The sequence below is a fragment of the Sapajus apella genome, unplaced genomic scaffold (assembly GCF_009761245.1).
Source record: "Sapajus apella isolate SASKATOON/1434 unplaced genomic scaffold, GSC_monkey_1.0 scaffold71, whole genome shotgun sequence".
In the NCBI taxonomy this organism is placed as follows: domain Eukaryota; kingdom Metazoa; phylum Chordata; class Mammalia; order Primates; family Cebidae; genus Sapajus; species Sapajus apella.
Genome location: NW_022437011.1, coordinates 923245 through 942781, shown reverse-complemented (window position 1 = coordinate 942781; position 19537 = coordinate 923245). Strand labels below are relative to the sequence as shown.

Sequence of the window (19537 nt, the reverse complement as noted above, 5' to 3'; positions counted from 1 at the left end):
ATAAACTATCTGTTCAGTGTAGGTCTTTTCTAAGTATAAGAATCTTCTTTTCCATTGCCAACTGTGTGTGTGTGTGTGTGTGTGTGTGTGTGTGTGTGTGTTTTAATCTCATTCCTTTGACATTCATTTTGATACCTGCTGTTCTCCTCAAAGTTATTTAATGTCTAAACTTACGAAAGTCCTGCAAGGGTACTGATGGATGCACCAGCTCGTGGTCGCTGAAGCCTGGTTCCAAGACCATATTTGTCCTAAACAAAGTTCAGAAATTCCTATTAGAAAGTCCATATTTACATATTCTATTTATCAAAAGAAAAAATTTTGGGTAGGACAGCATGAGAAGCTCAGGGAAATAAGCAAAAAAAAAAAAAAAGTTAATTTAAAGGCTTCTTTTAAAGAAAGCAATTTGTAGCCCCACATCATTATTCTATTATTAATAATAACAGCACTAAACAGAGAGATTAAAACTACATTAATACAGTAAAAATGAACCAAATGTGAACTTCTGGTATTAATCTAAAAATATCTAAGCTATGGCTCAGGCAAGAACTATGTGGAGTGTCTAAGATACACAATGGATGTCTTCCTGGAACACCGGCGGTCACCTGCTAACTTCTTCAGGGTCGGCAAGAATCATAAAGGAGAACTTACCACTACATGAATAGTATGTTGCTGTAGAGCCCCAAAATAGCAGCAGGTTGCAACAGAGACAAAAAATGCAGCATAAGATAGAAGCAAATGCATATAGCAGGCAGGTTATATGGGAAAATTGGAAGAATAATGCATTTAATTCAAATTCCACACCTAAATATAACATATATTATTGCATATGCTGACTGTACCACTGGACTATTCGATGCTTTGCAAAGGTTAACGTTTTTAAATTCTAATCTAGTTTTTTTTTTTTTTTTTTAAGACAGAGTCTTGCTCTATCACCCAGGCTCGAGTGCAGTGGTGTGATCTCAGCTCACTGCAGCCTCCACCTCCTGAGCATAGTGATTCTCATGCCTCAGCCTCTCAAGTAACTGGGATTACAGGCATGTGCCACCATGCCCAGCAAATTTTTTTTTGTATTTTTAGTAGAGACAGGGTTTCACCACATTGGCCAGATTGGTCTTGAACTGCTGACCTCAAGTGATCCTTCTGCTTCAGCCTCCCAGAGTGCTGGGATTACAGGTGTGAGCCACCATGCCCAGCTTAATCTAGATATTTTTATATAGACTTTACCAACCCTTAGGGTTTCAACGACTTAACTAATTTTCATGTGACTGTAGTATGACAACTTGCTTAACTAAGTCTCATTTCCTCTAGTGTAAAATGGGGATATGATACCTCACAAGATTTTGTGAGGAATAAATAAAGTAATAAGTGTAAAGTGTTTAGCACAGAGCTTGACACATCATTGTCATTCAATAAAAGTTATTTATTGAATGTCAATCTGCTGGGCCCCAAGCAAGCACACAGAAAACAAACGGTACTATGAGAGCAAATAAAACTTGGGGGGAAATAACAAAAATTCCAAATCCTAATTTCTTGTTTCTTACTAGCAGTACATAAACTGGTAGAGAACGACTCTCATAAATAATTCTTATCACAAATTCTACTTGCATATATTACTATTTAACCACACAAATGCACTATGTAAAAAGTCAGTGTTTTTCATCTTGGAGAAACAGTGAAGGATGTTAAAAAAAAAATTATAACTACAGCTGAGAAACCACTACTGCCAGGATGTCAAAGGTGGGTTACATGGGTAACATGACTAAAATCTACCATTTGCTCACATCCCTCCTCAGACTTTCTATAATATACAAAAGCTGTACGTAGAGTTCTGGAGTGCCTACGAAATTGACAGCTTTTCTGGGGAAATGATCAGAAGATAAAAGGGAGTGATGGAGACAGAAACACAAATGTCCTTAAAACACAAAGAACTCAAATGAACCAATGATAAGGCAAAAGCATAACTATTGGACTTAAATATCTGTAATTTGAAGAATCCCTCTCTCTGCTATCCACCATTCAGAAATCTAGGACAATGGCCACTTTCTAAAATGATCACTGTTCTTAGGCCCTACGGGTCTTGCAAATCCTTTTAGTGCCAAATTCTCACCGAAAAAGCCAGAGGCATATAGTTTCTACGCCGTGCCAGTTTCTTGCGATCTCGCTCAACCTTCTCTTTCTGAGCAAGCTGCTGGTAATATTCAATCAATTTGTTCATCTGTAAAAAAATCACAGACTCAGTACACAAAAACGCTAACAGAAAACATACCAAATTAATCACTACCCTGACTAGACACATAATGAACAGAGAAGACAAATGAAGATGGGCAAGTTTGCCCTTTTTCTTCAGAGAATTTTCTTTGCTATGTGATCTGTTTTCCAAACCAAAGTGGAAAACTGAAGCTTAAGGACAGGAAGAAATGGGCAATGAAAAGGCTTGGAAATGTCTTGCTCTCTTACTTCATTACTTATTTCCCTCACAACTGCTCTTATTTTTTTTTCTTCATGGCCACAGGACCATTTCTAAGAACATGACATTTTATACTGTATTTTATTCCCCAACTCCATCACACTTTTTAATTTTTAAAATACATGTCAATTATGAAAGCAATATATATTAATCATAAAAAGTTCAAACAAGGCTGGGCACGGTGGCTCATGCCTCTAATTCCAGCACTTTGGGAGGCCGAGGTGAGTGGACTGCTTGGGGCCTGGAGTTCAAAACCAGCCTGGGCAACAGAGTGAGCCCTTGTCTCTATAAAAAATGCAAAAGTTAGCTGGGCATGGTGGCGTACGCCTATAGTCCCAGCTACTCAAGAGGATGAGGTGGTGAAAAAAATGGCAGATAGGAAGTTGGACTAACTTACAGCTTTCCCTCAAACAGAACAACATGCAGAGACTCACACTATAAACTGTTACTACAAGAACTACTGCTGGAACATGCTAGGAAAACTGAAAAAGTTCACAGACCCTTTGAAAGAAGTGGCCTGCCACTGCAAAATCTGTGAGACTGTGGAAAAATGGTGAGTGCCCCAAGTGTGAGAGGGGGAAAGTCTAACTCTAACACACATCCTCATTGGAGAACCTAAAAATCCAGATCATGGGAGAAAAGTTTAACCTTATCTAGTGCTGAAACAAATTTACAGAGCCAAGTGAAACATAAATGTAGAAGAAACAACAGAGAGAAGAGCCCTGCAGGCACTCCTGGTTCCCAGGGAAGCCATTTCTGACTTTAACCTTACAGGGGTCCTTGGGGAGTGCTGCCAGTAGAATTGAGGAAGGACCACAGGGAGACGGAACTTCCAGGTGAATTTTGTAATAATTTTGAACCGAGAGCAAATTTTCCCAGGCAGAATTGAGATGGGGACAGTGTGAAGGGGAAGTACAGATATGAGCATATAAGCAGTAGGGAAGGGGTGGAGCCCAAAAGGCTGGCTTGCTTTCTCAGCAGGTAGACTTATAGCCTGAGGCAAGATGGGGCACGGTGGGAGTGAGACTGGCCTTGCTGGCTGCATGAGAGCTGGGTGAGGCCTGTCACTGCTGGATTTCCCCTACTTCCTGGCCACCTGTATGACACAGCAGAGGCAGCCATAATCCCCCTAAGAACATAAATCCATTGGCCTGAGAATCATACAACCGCCACAGTTGGTGGCCACAGCAAGCCCTGCCCAAGGAGAGTCTGAGCTTAGACACGCCCCCACCTTTCACTTCCTGCCCTAGTAGCCCAAGACAAAAGACTAAACTCTTGGGGTGTCTATGGCCCCACTGATCACCTCAGAAACTCAAATATTTATCCAGGCAATTTTAGGGCAAGCTTGTGTCCCCACCACACTGCTGCAGCTGCTGCTTTCTTGAAAGCACCACGTCCTGGCTGGAGGCCAACGAACTCAAGCCATTACAGCAACTCATAAAAGAACCCTGCCCCCCAAAAGGAGAAAACAACAGCTAATTCCACCACCCTGTAACATCCTGGCGAACCAGAGGTCCTGAGTCTGTCCACGTGAAAAGTCACTGCTAGCACAACCAGCATTCAAGAAAACTAGCACACTAAACTACAACCAAGGACCCTCACAGAGTCCACCTCACTCCCCTGCTGCCTCCACCAAGGCAGGTGCTGGTATCCACAACTGAGAGACCGGAAGACAGATTGCATCACAGGACTCTTTGCAGACACTCCCCAGTACCAGCTCAGAGACCGGTAGCTGTGCTGGGTAGCTAGACCCAGAGCAGCAATAACAATAACTGCAGCCCAGCTCTCAGGAAGCTGCATCCCTAGGGGAAGGGAAAGAGCACCTTCGAGGAACCATGCCGTGGGACAAGAGAATCTGAACAGTAGCCCTCAAGTCCCAGATCTTTCCTGACATAGTCTACCCAAATGAGAAGGAACCAGAAAAAGCAATTCTGGTAATATGACAAAACAGCGTTCTTAAAAGATCACGCTAGCTCACCAGCAATGGATCCAAACCAAGAAGAAATCTCTTATTTATTTATTTATTTTTTAAAGACGGGGTTTCACTATGTTGGTCAGGCTGGTCTTGAACTCCCAACCTAAGGTGGTCCGCCCGCCTTGGCCTCCAAAGTGCTTGGATTACAGGTGTGAGCCACCACGCCCGGCCTGAAGAAATCTCTGAATTGTTTAGAAGGAAAAATATTTAGAAGAAAAAGAATTCAGAAGGTCAATTATTAAGCTACTCAAAAGGGCATCAGAGAAAGGTGAAAACCAACTTAAGGAAATTAAAAAAAAATACAGGTTATGGACAAAAAAAAATCTCCAGAGAAACAGAAGCATAAATAATAATCACAATTTTGAAATGAAAGACATATTTAAACAAGGCTTTTGAATTAACCCAATCTGACAAACGCAAAGAAAAAAGAACAATATAAAAAATAAAGCCTCCAAGAAGTCTGCGATTATATTAAGTGACCAAAACTAAGAATAATTGGTGTTCCTGAGGAAGAAGAGAAATCTAAAGGTTTGGAAAGCTTACTTGAGGAAAGGATCAGAGAAAACTCCCCTGGCCTGGCTAGAGATCTAGACATCCAAATACAAGCAGCTCAAAGAAGACCTGGGAAATTCATTGTAAAAAGATCATCACCTAGGTGTACAGTCATCAGGTTATCTAAAGTCAAGACAAAGGAAAGCCTCCCAAACTACTGGGACTACAGGCATGAGCCGCCACACTTGGCCGTTTATGACATTTCTAAGAGTATCTGAGAACAAATGGAACCTTAACTTACTGGTGGGTGTGTGAAGAAAAAACAAAAACTTGGTTCCTTTTCCTGAGGTACAAATCAAATACAGAACTAAAGCTACACCTAGGATTCTCCATTATCTTAAGTCACCCGGAAAAAAGTGACATAGTATTTCTATGTCTTACAATTAGGAGCACTTTCTATGTGCAACACATGCAAAAATACATATCATGGACTTCTAAACACAGGTCATACCCACTGATAAAATGTAACATCTTATGTCTTTTACTCAATTTTTTCTGATTTTATCCTCTCTCTGATGACCCTTTACTTACCCGTTGGGTGTGAGGATTTTCAGGTTCCTGCCAACCGCCACTAGCTACAAAATAAAAGGATATTAAATAAGACTTTCACAATTTGAAAATTTTATTTTTATAAAACAAGTCTTCTATAGGCCATAAAATGAAACTTAAAACATAAGTTATACAGACCAGAATGGTCAGAACAAAATTTCAAAAAAACATAGAATAATGGTGGTAATGATCACCACCACCGGCACCACTAATGCACAGCCTCTGTGCCAGGCACTTGAAATGTATTACATTTTCTTTTTCTAATAACAACTCACTGAGATAAGGACTCCTATTAGTCTCATTTCATATATGAGGAAACTGAGGCTCAGACATGTTAAATAACTTGCTCAAAGTCACATGGACAGTAAGTGGTAAAGCCAGGATTCAAACTCAGTCTGACTCCAGAGACTTTGCTCTTATCTGCAATACTGTGCATTTTCTATGTTCTATGACCTTGGCTTAGAGAAGAATTTCTTATGTAAGAAACACACAGCATAAATCACAAAGGAAAAGTTTATTAAAGAAAATTGAAAGTACTGAGAGTAAAACTATAATGAATACTTTTAACAAATGGTGCTGCAACAATGAAATATCCACATACCCGCCTCCAAAAAAAAAACCCCACAGAAGACAAAAAACGAAAGGATCCTTACTTCACAACATTTATAAAATTTATCTTGAAATGAGCAAGACTTAAATGTAAGTGCTAAAACTACGGCGTTTCTAAAAGAAAACATGGGTGTATCTTAGTTACACTGGGTTAGGCTAAAGTTTCTTTAATAGGACACAAAAAGCACAAACTATAAATTTTTTTTTTTTTTTTTTTTTTTGAGACAGAGTTTCGCTCTTGTTACCCAGGCTGGAGTGCAATGGCGCGATCTCGGCTCACCGCAACCTCCGCCTCCTGGGTTCAGGCAATTCTCCTGCCTCAGCCTCCTGAGTAGCTGGGATTACAGGCACGTGCCACCATGCCCAGCTAATTTTTTGCAGTTTTAGTAGAGACGGGGTTTCACCATGTTGACCAGGATGGTCTCGATCTCTTGACCTCGTGATCCACCCGCCTTGGCCTCCCAAAGTGCTGGGATTACAGGCGTGAGCCACCGCGCCCGGCCTAAAATTTTTAAAAATGTTAAATTAGACTTCATTGAAATTATAAACTTGAATTCTTCAATAGACACTGCTAAGAAAAGGAAAAGGCAAGCCACAGACCGGGAGTAAATATTTGCAAAACATATATTCAACAAAGGACTTCTACACAGAATACAGAACTCTTACAACTAAGTTTAAAAAAGCAAATTAAAACAAACCAACAACAACAACAAAAACTCAGTTAAAAAGTAGGGAAAAGATTTGTACAGACATTTCACCAAAGATATATGGATGGTAAATAAACATACTGAGAAAATGCAAATTAAAACTGCACTGCTGTACGTGTGTTAGAATGGCTAAAATGAGGAAGATTGACAATATCAAGGGTTGTCAAGGGATTAGAACTCTCCTAATTTGCTGGTGAGGATCCAAAATTGTTCTGTCACTTTGGAAAACAGTTTGGCACTGGCCGGGTGCAGTGGCTCATGCCTTTAATCCCAGCGCTTTGGGAGGTTGAGGCAGAATTACTAGAGTTCAGGAGTTGAAGACCAGCCTCGGTAATGTGAAGAAACCCCATCTCTACTTTAAAAACAAATACATTAAAAAAAAAAAAAAGTTTGGCAGCTTCTAGCCAAATTAAACATACACTTATCCTATGACCTAATAATTTCACTCCTTGGTACTTACTCAAGAAAAACGAAAACATATATTCAAAGACTTATAGGCAAATGTTCACAGCACCTTTATTCATATAAGCCAAAGCCCGGAAACAATCCAAATGTCTATCAAGTGGAGAATGAATAAATAAAATGAAGTATGTCCACACAACAGAATACTACTCAACAATAAGGAGAGTATAAAGAAGAAACACGGGTGAACCTCAACAGCATTATGTTAAATAAAAGAAGACAGACACAAAAGACTATGTAATATAAGACTCCAATTACATATACTTCTAGAAAAGGCAAAATTCTAGTGATAGAAAGCCTATCAGTCTAGTCAGGGGCCAGGGGGCGGGGAGAAGAAACTGACTGCAAAGGGGCATGACGAAACTCTAGGGAGATAGAAATGCTGTATATCATGATTATGGTGGTGGCTATGTGATTATACATTTACCAAACATCACAGAATCCTACATTAAAATTAGTGAACTTTATTATATATAAATTATATCTTGATAAAGCTGACCAAATAAAGGGAAAAAATAAAGTATAATGAGACACCATTTCACAACCATCGTCTGGAAAAACTTTAGAGTCCCAGAAGAGTAAGAGCTGACAAGGAACTGGAGCAACAGGTAGTTTATGCATATGTTACTACTGGAAGCAAAGACTGCCAAACCATTTTGGAGCGCTAAGGATGTACACAACTTATGACTGGCAATTTTACTTTTAGTTATACAGAAAGTCCTTAACCTTGTGCTTTGGGAAACACATACAAGATTGACTCCAGCAGCTCTGTTTTTTCAAAAGCAAAGAAAATGAAAACAACATAAATGTTCATTAAGAGAAGGTGGAATACGTAAGCTGTGGTGAGTCATACAGGAATCAACTGTGTATCAGAAACATAATGCTGACAGAGTAAAGTTGTAGCAGGAACATACAGCATGTTTCCATTTGTTTAACAGTGAAAAATATTATTTGAAGCTACATACATATGTGAAGAAATATAAAGACATGCACAGATGCTAATGAACACTGAATTCAGGATTGTGATTATTATCTCTAGTGGGCAGACAGGAAGACAGATACAGTAGGGGAAAGGGCTTAAACTGTTGTGGCTATGTGTCATTTCTTAAATTGGGTGATAAGTACATGAATATACATATTTCATATAAAATCACTTTTCTCAAAACAAAAAGGACTCAATTACCTTGCTGAAGGTGACATTGCATCCTCTTGCAAGAAACGGCAGAAATAACATTTTAGTATAATATTAATATTTTAGAAGTTGCCTCAAGGCAATCATGAAAAATAATTATGTGAAAGAAATGTTTCAGTTGTGATATTTTTAAACATCTGAATATTTTATTTTAATTGCTTCTTTAGAACTGCTAATTTATTCTAAATAGCAATTTGGGATACAAAATGATGTCATTGTGAGTTTTTCTCTCTACATTATAGACAAGGACTTATAAATAAACAAACGGTTCTAACTTAAGTGGCTTTGGGGCTTCTGAGATGCCAATGACACCATGGAGGAAATGAAATTATGCGTACTCTTTAAGAGCTCCTGGTATTCAATTATCACTGTCAAGATACCCTAGAGGAGATAGAGTTCTAGAAGCCAGCACAAGTTTATAGTAACGAAATATAAATTCTCCAGTCTTCATGACTCATAATCCAAAAAGCATAAACATTCACAGAGTAACAAGCTGAGAAATCTACTTGGATTTCTGGGCTGTTTCTTTTACTTGATAAAAAGACACAAAATACAAACATGAAAAAACAGTACTTTAATTCACTGAGGCCTACATTATGCCACTCTGAGGTTGCTTTTAACATTTAACTTACTTTCTTTGATAAACTAACTTATCTCCTATACTGACACTAAAACATACACGCAAATATTTACTGGCAATTTAAAAAGATGTTATAGAATTTTTCTATTTTCAGTCACACTTTCGGTAAATAGTTATTCACCAATGAGCATTTTTAAGGAACGAAGATATACTTATTTAACTTCCCGTTTTTGAAAAGAGTATGAGCTGAGCGTGGTGGCTCATGCCTATAATCCAAGCACTTTGGAGGCCAAGGCGGGCGGATCACCTGAGGTTGGGAGTTCAAGACCAGCCTGACCAACATGGTGAAACCCCGTCTTTATTTAAAAAAAAAAAAAAAAGAAATGAGTATATTGTAGAACTTCTAATTTTTCAAAAAAAAAAACAAAGAGTATGTATTTTATCAACTCAATGTACAAAGTAAGAAAAACCATCAACAGCTCAAAGCATTCTAAACCAAAGAGCAAACTCAATAGCATCGAGGATTAATTTTTAAGAACATAGTTGAATCTAAAAAAACTTCATTCATTTTACTTTCAAATTGTGTAAATCTATAGAAAGGTTTTAGCCAGTCTGTCTTCGTTTTAGTTATGTCAAATGTTGGTTATGAGCTTCCCCATTTATTAGTCAATAATCTGTACTTTTTATGAAAATCCCGAAATGAGAATTTTTACAAGTTTAAAATATTTTTAGGAAATTAAAACAATGAAACTTTAGAATGAAAAAAATAGGGAGCTAGTGATGCTGCTACTTATATAAAGCATTAATAGCAACTCAAGATTTTATTAATTTTTTTTAACTTTGGATCACTTAAAAGCAACTCAAGATTTTGAACTGACTATACAGAAAATATTTCCACTTTCTGATGTTAACCATGAAATATAGAATTTGTAAAAAGAAAGTTTCCTGATAAAGTTAAATGCAATCTCTATTCTAAAACACTCAAACACTCAAATGATGTAGGTATATAATGCCTTAGGTGGTCCTTAAATCCAACCATGCACAATTTTTCTCTTTCATTGATAAACATTTTATATATATATGTCAAAGTTTTTGAGCACATGTTTGAATGCTCCAGGACAGACACTTGGACCTGAAATTACAGTGTAGAAAAATATAAGCAATTTAAAATTTTGATAAATGTTTTAAAATTAGTGTCCAGGATGGTAGCATGTGAGAAAACTATTCTCCCATGTTCCAGCTTAACACAACCAGATTAAAAATGTTCTGCCAAATAAATGGAACTTTTAATATGCATTTACATGATTACTAGGGAAGCTGAATATATCTTTTTGCATATTTATTGACCATTTTTATTTCTACTATGAGAACTGCTGTTTATATCCGTTGCCTGTTTTACTACTAAGTCTTTTTCTTATTGACTTATAAGGGTTCCTCATTTTTGAGTATTCATCTTTAGCCTGTTATATACCTATTTTTCTTAGTCTATCATTTATATCTTTTAATTTTATCTGTGTGTTTTAACATGAACGCTTTTCATGAAGAGCATTAATATTCTGATCACAAGAAAGTACCAGATTTATAAAAGCTATTTTATCAATTCTAAGAAAACTAAATCTTACCCAATCTCAGATAAAACCCTAAGGTCAGCAGGGTGTGGTGGCTCACGTCTGTAATCCTAGCACTTTATTTATTTATCCACCGCTGAGGCGGGTGGATCACGAGGTCAGGATTTTGAGATCAGCCTAATCAACACAGTGAAACCCTGTCTTTACTAAAAATACAAAAATTAGCCGGGCATGGTGTCACATGCCTATAATCCCAGCTACTCAAGAGGCTAAGGCAGGAGAATCGCCTGAACCTGGGAGGTAGAGGTTGCAGTGAGCCAAGATCACGCCACTGTATTCTGGCCTGGGTGACAGGGCAAGACTCTGTCTCAAAAAAAAAAAAACAAAAACAAAACCAAGAAAACACTAATGTTTATAAATGTGAAAATATGGGAACACAGAAGAGTCAATGACAAAATATTCTGAATTTAGCTCTTATTGCCCCATCAGGTTACAGAAATAATTACCTATGAGCAATTACAACACTGTCATTTGCACAAAATTTCATGTTTACGTCCACCTCACTCACCTACAGATTTGTCTGCCATGCCCACATCTCTAGACGTCCAGCGACAAAATCCACATGCCAGGTAATAGGCTTTTTTCATGGTGGTCTTGGCTGGGTCATCTGGAAGCTGTGTGGAGATGCTTGTGGCCCGGGTAGAGAGGGTGTGCATGCAGCCAGGACAGTCAAAGCAATTGGCACATCTGTGACATGACAAACACAACCATTCATTCATTTAACAAACATTTATCAAGCATTTACTATGTGCCAGACATCGTTCCAGGTGTTAGGAATTCAAGAGAGAACAAATATAAAAACAAGTGTCTCTTAAGAAAAAAAAAACATTCTTACCAACTTTGTTTTAACAGTTCAAAAGTACTACATGTTCATTATGTTTATAATGAGCATTATAAATGAGCTTTATATAAGCATTATTTTTAGAAAATATGCAAAAAAATTAATAAAATCTTGAGTTGCTATTAATGCTTTATATAAGCATTATTTTTTAAAAATATGCAATTATTGCCTAAGTAAGAATTTGAGCCCAACCCAGTCCTACTCCACAGACAGAACCATTGTTAACAGATGGAGTTTACTATTCCAGACTCTTTTTATGTCTGTATTGATCATAAAGATTTCTGAGGAAAAGAGAAATAATTCTTCACAATAATTCTGAAGTCACAGTTTATGCCTTTAGAAAGGACAGACCAATTGTGCTATAGAAAACTCAGAATCAACAACACAAGAAGCTGTGAAGCTGGATTTGGAAAATAACTGACTGCTGTGCCAGAGAGCTGAAACACATACCAAACAATGCTATCGAACTGGAATGGTTGAGAAGCAGTACTTTTCCAGGGCTTTCTGTTCTCTCCTTAAATGCTACTCTTCCTAGTGCTCAGCCAACTTCTTCTTTAAGAGGTCCCTATGTCTTGTTGCTTTTAACTCTCTCACCACCACAGATTATCAAGATTTCTCCTGTGGTCCTGTACTTGCCTTGAAGTTCCGTTCTCTTTTTTTTTTTTTTTTTTTTTGAGACAGAGTCTCACTCTGTCACCCAGGCGGGAGTGCAGTGGCATGATCTCGGCTCACTGCAACCTCCGCCTCCTGGGTTCAGGCAATTCTCCTCCCTCAGCCTACTGAGTAGCTGGGATTACAGGCACGCGCCACCGTGCCCAGCTAATTTTTTTGTATTTTTAGTAGACGGGGTTTCACCATGTTGACCAGAATGGTCTTGATCTCTTGACTTCGTGACCCACCTGCCTCGGCCTCCCAAAGTGCTGGGATTACCGGTGTGAGCCACCGCGCCCGGCAATTAGTTTTTTTTGTATTTTTAGTAGAGATGGGGTTTCACCATGTTGACCAGGAAAGTCTCGATCTCTTGACCTCGTGATCCACCCGCCTTGGCCTCCCAAAGTGCTGGGATTCCAGGCATGAGGCACCGCGCCCGGCCCTCGAGTTTTTTTTGTTTTTGTTTTTGTTTTTTTTTAAGATGAGGTTTCACCATCTTGGCCAGGCTGGTCTTGAACTCCTAACCTCAGGTGATCCGCCCACCTTGGCCTCCCAAAGTGCTGGGATTACAGGCATGAGCCACCACACCCGGCCTGAAGTTCTGTTCTATAACATAACTTGCATTATCTGTTATAGTCTGCCTGTGGATACTATCAAAAGAAGTTAATAATAGTACTCACCTTATAAGGAAGCTTTGAGGATTAAATGATAAAAATTAATTTGTAGAAAGCATACAAAACAGTATCCAGTTATCAGGGGTTACTTCTCAGGGCAGGAAAGACAAATAATAGTGGTTCACATCCATCAGGGTATAGGGGGTATGACTAATAGTAAAAGGACTCTCACTTCAAGCTAAAAACTAAACACCATGCAGGAGAAATGAGCATGCCTAGCAGCCACACGTTGGTTTCTAAGACTATTCTCCAATAAAGTGAACCAAGGCTCCTTAGAGAAACAACTGTAAGGCTGAGACAAAGAATATAACAAGATGAGGCCAGGTACAGCGGCTCACGCTTGTAATCCCAGCACTTTGGGAAGCCAAGATGGGTGAACTGCTTGAGCCCAGGAGTTTGAGACCAGCGTGGGCAACATGGCAAAACCCTGTCTCTGCAAAAAGTACAAAAATTAGACAGGTGTGGTAGCATGTGCCTGTAGTCTCAGCTACTCAGGAGGCTGAGGTAAAAGGACTGCTTGAGCCTGGGAGGCTGAGGCTGCAGTGAGCCGAGACTGCACCACTGCACTTCAGCCTAGGCACCAAAGTCAGACCCTATCTCAAACACACACCACCCCCCAGCCACACACAATAGACACACAAGATGAGTCTGGAGTATCTTGCAGTACTGGCAAGAAAATGATCAAGTAAAAATGAACAGAACTCTCCCCTGCCCATAATGATGGGGGTATGCCAAAGGGATTTAGGAGTCAACTGAAAGAGCTCCCAATAGCCAAAGCTGAAATAATTTGAGCAAAATAAATAAATAAATAAATAAAGTAGTATTGGATTATAATCCAAAGTGTAAAATAAATATTCATGATCCCACTGTCCTATAAGTAAGTGATTTAAAAAATAAATAAATGGGGGAGAAGACACAGATCTTCCATGCAAAAGAATTCCAAATACAAATAATTTATGCAGATAGTCCTCAAGGACATGGGAACAAAATTCTGTAGTCTTTTAAGTATGGTCTGTGACAGTGATTTTCCTTCCAAAGAGTAAAGCACAAAAAAGAAGGAAAAGCAGTAACTTCACCGTGGAGAAACCTGACAAACACTAGCTCACGCCAGATAATCAAGGTTAACACCAACAGTGGTAAGTCACATTCGTGGTATTTACCCTTGACATGACATAATGAAAGATGGCACTTTATCTCTGTGGTTCTCCTCCCTAAAATACATTCCCCTGGTCTGATGAGAAAAAAACATGATGCAAATCCTAATGGAATGACGTTCTATAAAATACCTCTCCAGTACACAATACTTTTGAGGTCATCAAAACCAAGGGAATTTTAAGAAACTGTCACACTCAAGAGGAGCCTAGGGAGACATGACTACTAAATATAATGTGATATCCTGAAAAGAATCCTGGAAAACAAGGAGACTAGGGAAAAACTAAGGAAATCTGAATAAAATGTAATTTATTTAATAATAATATATCAATATTGGATCATTAATTGTAACAAATATACCACACTAATGTAAAATGTTAACAACAGGGTAGACTGGATGTGAGGTAGACGGGAACTTTCCCTACTATCTTCACAATAATTCTAAAGGATAAAACTGTTCTAAAGTAGAAAATGTATTTCAAAAATCAAAGGGCATTTCATCTTTGGCAATAGTGAAGCTTAAAAATGAAAAACAGCTGGTTAGAAAAGGTAATTCCCTGTGTCTTTTTAGCCAGATATTTTAGAAAACAGTCGAGGAAAACAGGAAAAAAAAAAAAAAATCAATCCAGGTCTTACCTATTCTTTTTTAGTTTGGCTTCAGCCGATGGCATATTTTCTAAGCAACTGGGACAATAATGGGAATCCACCTAGGAAAAAACAAGGAAAAAAAAAAAAGAGGAGAAACTCAGCTTAACTTGTGTATGTGTCTTGTCAAACAGTGAATTTTAAAATAGGTTATACTGTAGCAGAAGGCAGACTGTTTTCAGCTTAGGGTTTATTCTTTAGGCACCTGTTTTTGTTTTTTTGCCTTCTGGATTTAAAAAACCTTTTATTTTTCTGATCTTTCCTATTCCCTCTCATCAGGATTTTATGTGTTAAAAGATGTTTATTTAATAATCTACAGTTTCCAACTGAACTCCATAGAATTCTACGATAATCTAATGAAGAGATTAATAATCTAATTTATAAAGTTGCGATCAAATATCCTCCTATCTCGGCTAGCTTTATATGACTATAAAAACTTGACTATAATTGTTAAAGAAAATTTTTAAAAAGATTTCTCACTATTGAAGTAATACAAGTTCACTGAAGAAAAGCATAAATTAATATTTACATAGTCAGCTATAGCCAACCAATGAGTTTTTTTTCTTTTTTTTGAAACGGGAATATCTCATTCTGTCGCCAGGCTGGAGTGCAGTGGCCTGATGTTGGCTCACCGCAACTTCCGAGTCCCGAATTCAAACAATTCTCCTGCATCAGCCTCCTGAGTAGTTGGAACTACAGGTGCACACCACCATGGCCAGCTAATTTTTTGTATTTTTAGTAGAGACAGGATAATAAAAGGACAAGCCAAATTTGGAAAAGGGGCAAAAAGGAATGACTTGTATTTTGCCTTTTTTGATGAGTCAGTGCAGATATTAGTTAGCAATACTGTATTTTATGTTCCTGGAGATTATTTGAGCAACAACTTTATTAATCTTTTCAAATTGGCCTGTTTATAGCAGATGATGAAAAAAGCCAGTTTCTATCACAGTATTTATGTTCCAGTGATTGTCTTTTCATTTATAGGTGACTAGAGTTCTATAACTTACTTCAATAATGAGAAATCTTTAAAACATTCCCTTTAACAATTAAAGTATGGTCACGTTTCTACAGTCATATAAAGGTAGGCTAGATAGAAGGATATTTGATCACAACTTTACAAATTGGATTATTTTATTAATCTCCTCATTATATTATAATAGAATTCTATGGAGTTCACCATGTTGGCCAGGATGGTCTCATCTCTTGACCTCATGATCCACCAGCCTCGACCTCTCAAAGTGCTGGGATTACAGGCGTTAAGCCACGACATCTGGCCCAATCAGAGATTTTTAAACAAATTAACGGGACAGTCTTACTGTATTTAATTCAAAAACTAGAGTCTAAAAATTAAAGTCATTTTATTTTTTAAAAGTCAGAATAATTATTTTCTTTAATGTAGGTCTTATTTGACAATTATAGAACTCTAGTCAACTGCAAATGAAAAGACAATCACTGGAACATAAATACTATGATAGAAACTGGCTTTTTTCATCATCTGCTATAAACAGGCCAATTTGAAAAGATTAATAAAGTTCTTGGTCAAATAATCTCCAGGAACATAAAATACAGTATTGCTAACTAATATCTGCACTGATTCATCAAACAAGGCAAAATACAAGTCATTCTTTTTTGCCCCCTTTCTAAATTGTGTTTGTCTGTTCATGTGCAGCTCCAGACCCAGGTTCTTCGTTAGAACTTCATGGCCTGCCTGAGCCCTCAGAACCTCATCTTTCCCTAAACTCTAATGGCCTCCACATCACAGGTACACATCAGGCTGTAAAAGATGCTATCACAGACTGGATGTCCTAATTGAAGAGAGCCTTAGAAACAGATCATGGGGACTGAGCACTCTATTCACCATAGAATAATATGATCCAATAAATTCTGGAGGTGGAGCTGGAATAGGGAATCATCAAGGAAATACACATAAGTGCTAATGGAGATGAGAAGAAAAATGAATGTCATATTTTTAATATATATGATTTTTCTTGTATTATTTGCTTTTCTTGACTATTCCTATTACGAAAAGTATCTTCAATAAAATAATTAATAATACATAAAATGGCTTATAGTATGTGATTTTCATATGCAATTTAACAGTCCTGGGATCCTGAGTAAAAAAAAAAACTCTGAGTCAGGCTGTTTAGATTCAAATCCAAGTACTCCCTCCCACCCCCAAATTACTGGCAGCGTGATTTACTGCAAACACTTTGTATGTTTCTTTACCTGTAAAAAAATTTTTTTTAAAAAGGTATCCACTTTATTGGTTTGGAGAGAAGATTACATCAAGCACATGGTATATAGCAAGTATTGAATAAGCAGCAACTATTATTACCACTAGCTTTTTCTTTACTAGATTACGGCTTATTAAACAGTACATTTTATGTCTTACTAGCCTTTTAATCCTTAAAGCTTACTGAATAAACAAGATGTGCCAAGCACTGCATTAGTTTTGGGTTTTTGTTATTTGGTGACTTTTTAACTGGCCGGGGTCTTCTTTTTGAGCAATCCAACTTCGAACGCCCACTTGTGCTAGTGAAGAACAGCACCATTCTCCAGATCCATGAACTACACTTTCAGCTTCTTACATGACATGCTGTATTCTGAGCGCTTTTCACATAACTCACTCCGCCCCAGCCACTTCCCGGCTGCAGGCCTTGGCCTGAGTCAGGTACAGGACAAGGCAGTCCGATGACGGCCCAGTTTCTGGACAAAAGAGGAGCAGAACTTCCAGGATGGGAGGGCCATGAATGAGAATGCCTGCGCCCTCCTCCATCCTCGAAATCAATCGTGGAAAGGAGCTTTTTTGCCCCTCAAGTGGCCTGAACTTAAGCACTCCCAGACCTTTCTCCGTAGTCCACCCAATTAATAAGCCCCATCGGAGACAGGCACGGTCCCTAAATCAAGTTTGTCCAATCAGAGGCCGCTCTAGAACCAGAAGATCCGCTCAGCCCCACCCGAAGCTGCTCCTCCTTTCCAAGTGACAAATTACAAGCAAATTAAACCTCAGGCAAAGCCGAGTGACGGAAGACATAGCCAATCAGTGAGGAAGGAAAATAGCTCCAGCCCGCCGGTGGCAGTGACTAGGATGAACGCCGCGCCCCCCACCCCCACTCTCTATGGGACGACTCCGTTACCTCGTGAGACACACATTCCAGCGACCGCAGCTCGCTACAATAGCGGCAGAAGTAGAGCTGCGAGAGCGGGGCCCGAACCTTCTTTTCTCCCTGGACTAGATAGAGAACCCGATCCGACTGCAGCAAGGACGCCATCTTGGGGAGGGAGGAGCCGACGACCCACCCGCCGCATCACGTGACCCGAAGCCCAGCGTCTTCCTTGTCGCCTTCCCTACGTCTTCCTACGTAAACTTTGACGTTAGGCTTCCCACATCGTCGGGCTCGAGCCTGTCTAAAATCAGAGCGCGCGTGCGCAGCTGGGATCCCAGTTTTCTCCCCAACCCTGGGCCCGCCCCCCAGCGCTTCCTTGAGCGTCCACTGCCCTTTCTGTCATTTGGTCTGGACTCGGCAGATTAAATGCATACAGGTTCAGTGAGCTCCTTTTGTTCTTTTTTCCCAGAATGAAAAGCTGCTCTTTTGTGTTATTTACGACGGCCTCCCCTGCCGCACTTTCTAGGCGAGCATCCAGGAGACAAATGAAGTTCTCAAAGGGACAGGGCTCCGTGGGGACTGAAAGACAAGAGTCACACCAGCAACTGTCTTCTGAGTCTTCCCAATGGCCTTTATGGAACTTTCACGTACATTATCTCATTTGAAACTTTAGGCTGTGAGTTCCTCTACGCAGGTTTTGAGTACATCGTTAACATTAGGTCTAAGCCTATATTGTGGACCTCCAATAAGTATGAGAGGAGGGAATGACATCAATGAACAATGTTGGTAGGCGTCTACATTTTTCTAATGTGTAAACTAAGGCTTAGGTCTGTGTCTTGGGTGAGCAGCTGCTATGTGAGACTGGTATTACGTGGGTGATAAAAGAATTTATTAATAGTTTTAGGTAAAGAAATGCAGATTTATTTGAGAAGGAATGAAATTACGTTGAAAGGTTGCAATGGGCAGACCACCCAGAGAGGAGCTGATTTCAAGGAAACAAAGGCTTGGTGGAGATTTTATAGGACTGTTCTTGGGCTGCAGGGTGCTGTGCAGTACTGATAACTCCAAGGTTGCAGGGAGCTAACTTGCAGGTGTCTCGTGATAGCTGGGTGCAGGAAGATTGTGAATTATTTGCACAGGAGGGCTATGTGTCCTGCACCATGAAGAAAGGCAGACTTATAGTGCATCTGCTCTTTTTGCTTTCCCTTGGTCCCACTAGCCTGACTCCCTTCTAATTAGGACTCTGCAGTATGTAAAAAGACCGTCTAGAACTGCCTAGCAGAAACTGGAGCTCCTGTTGCCTGCCACCTGGTCTATGTTTTTATAATTGTAGTAGTGTTGTATTATTACCTGTCTGACGTTAGAATTGGTGACTGAGAAGATAAGGAACTGAATACTATTAACAAACATTTATTGAGCACTTAAGTGCAGCACACTGTGTCAAAACTTTACATACATTGTCTAATTTAATTCTTACAACTCCAAAAGGCATGTGGCAATATTATTTCTATTTTACAGAGCAGGAAACTTAGGCTCAGGGAAGTGCGGTGACTCCTCTATCAGGCTTCATAGATAAAGGTAGAATGTTGTTCTGTCTGACTCCAGTGCTTGCAGGCATAACCCCTATGTATACTGCCTCCAGCATATTTTCTAATATGATGACGTTAATAATAATGTTACATTTATATAGACCTGTTCAACTTATACAGTGCTAATCTCACAATTTATGTCATGCTTTACCAATGG

General features: G+C 39.0%; 1 protein-coding gene across 4 annotated transcripts in view; it reads right to left on the bottom strand.

Annotated features, from left to right (window-relative positions):
• The window catches only part of DCTN4 (dynactin subunit 4), a 43259-nt gene extending 25192 nt beyond the window's left edge, over positions 1 to 18067 (bottom strand). Inside the window, exons 1-7 of one of the 4 annotated variants that reach the window (XM_032250178.1) lie at positions 17822 to 18067; positions 14676 to 14746; positions 11230 to 11408; positions 5526 to 5569; positions 2108 to 2215; positions 649 to 669; positions 175 to 248 (exon numbers count right to left, since the gene is read on the bottom strand). In XM_032250178.1, the coding sequence (XP_032106069.1) occupies positions 175 to 248; positions 649 to 669; positions 2108 to 2215; positions 5526 to 5569; positions 11230 to 11408; positions 14676 to 14746; positions 17822 to 17956 (632 nt within the window). In that variant the 5' untranslated portion in view covers positions 17957 to 18067. The remainder of the gene's footprint in view (positions 1 to 174; positions 249 to 648; positions 670 to 2107; positions 2216 to 5525; positions 5570 to 11229; positions 11409 to 14675; positions 14747 to 17821) is intronic. The other 3 variants (XM_032250179.1, XM_032250180.1, XM_032250181.1) reach the window with 3 other exon arrangements.
• Between the last annotated feature and the right edge of the window lie 1470 nt (positions 18068 to 19537).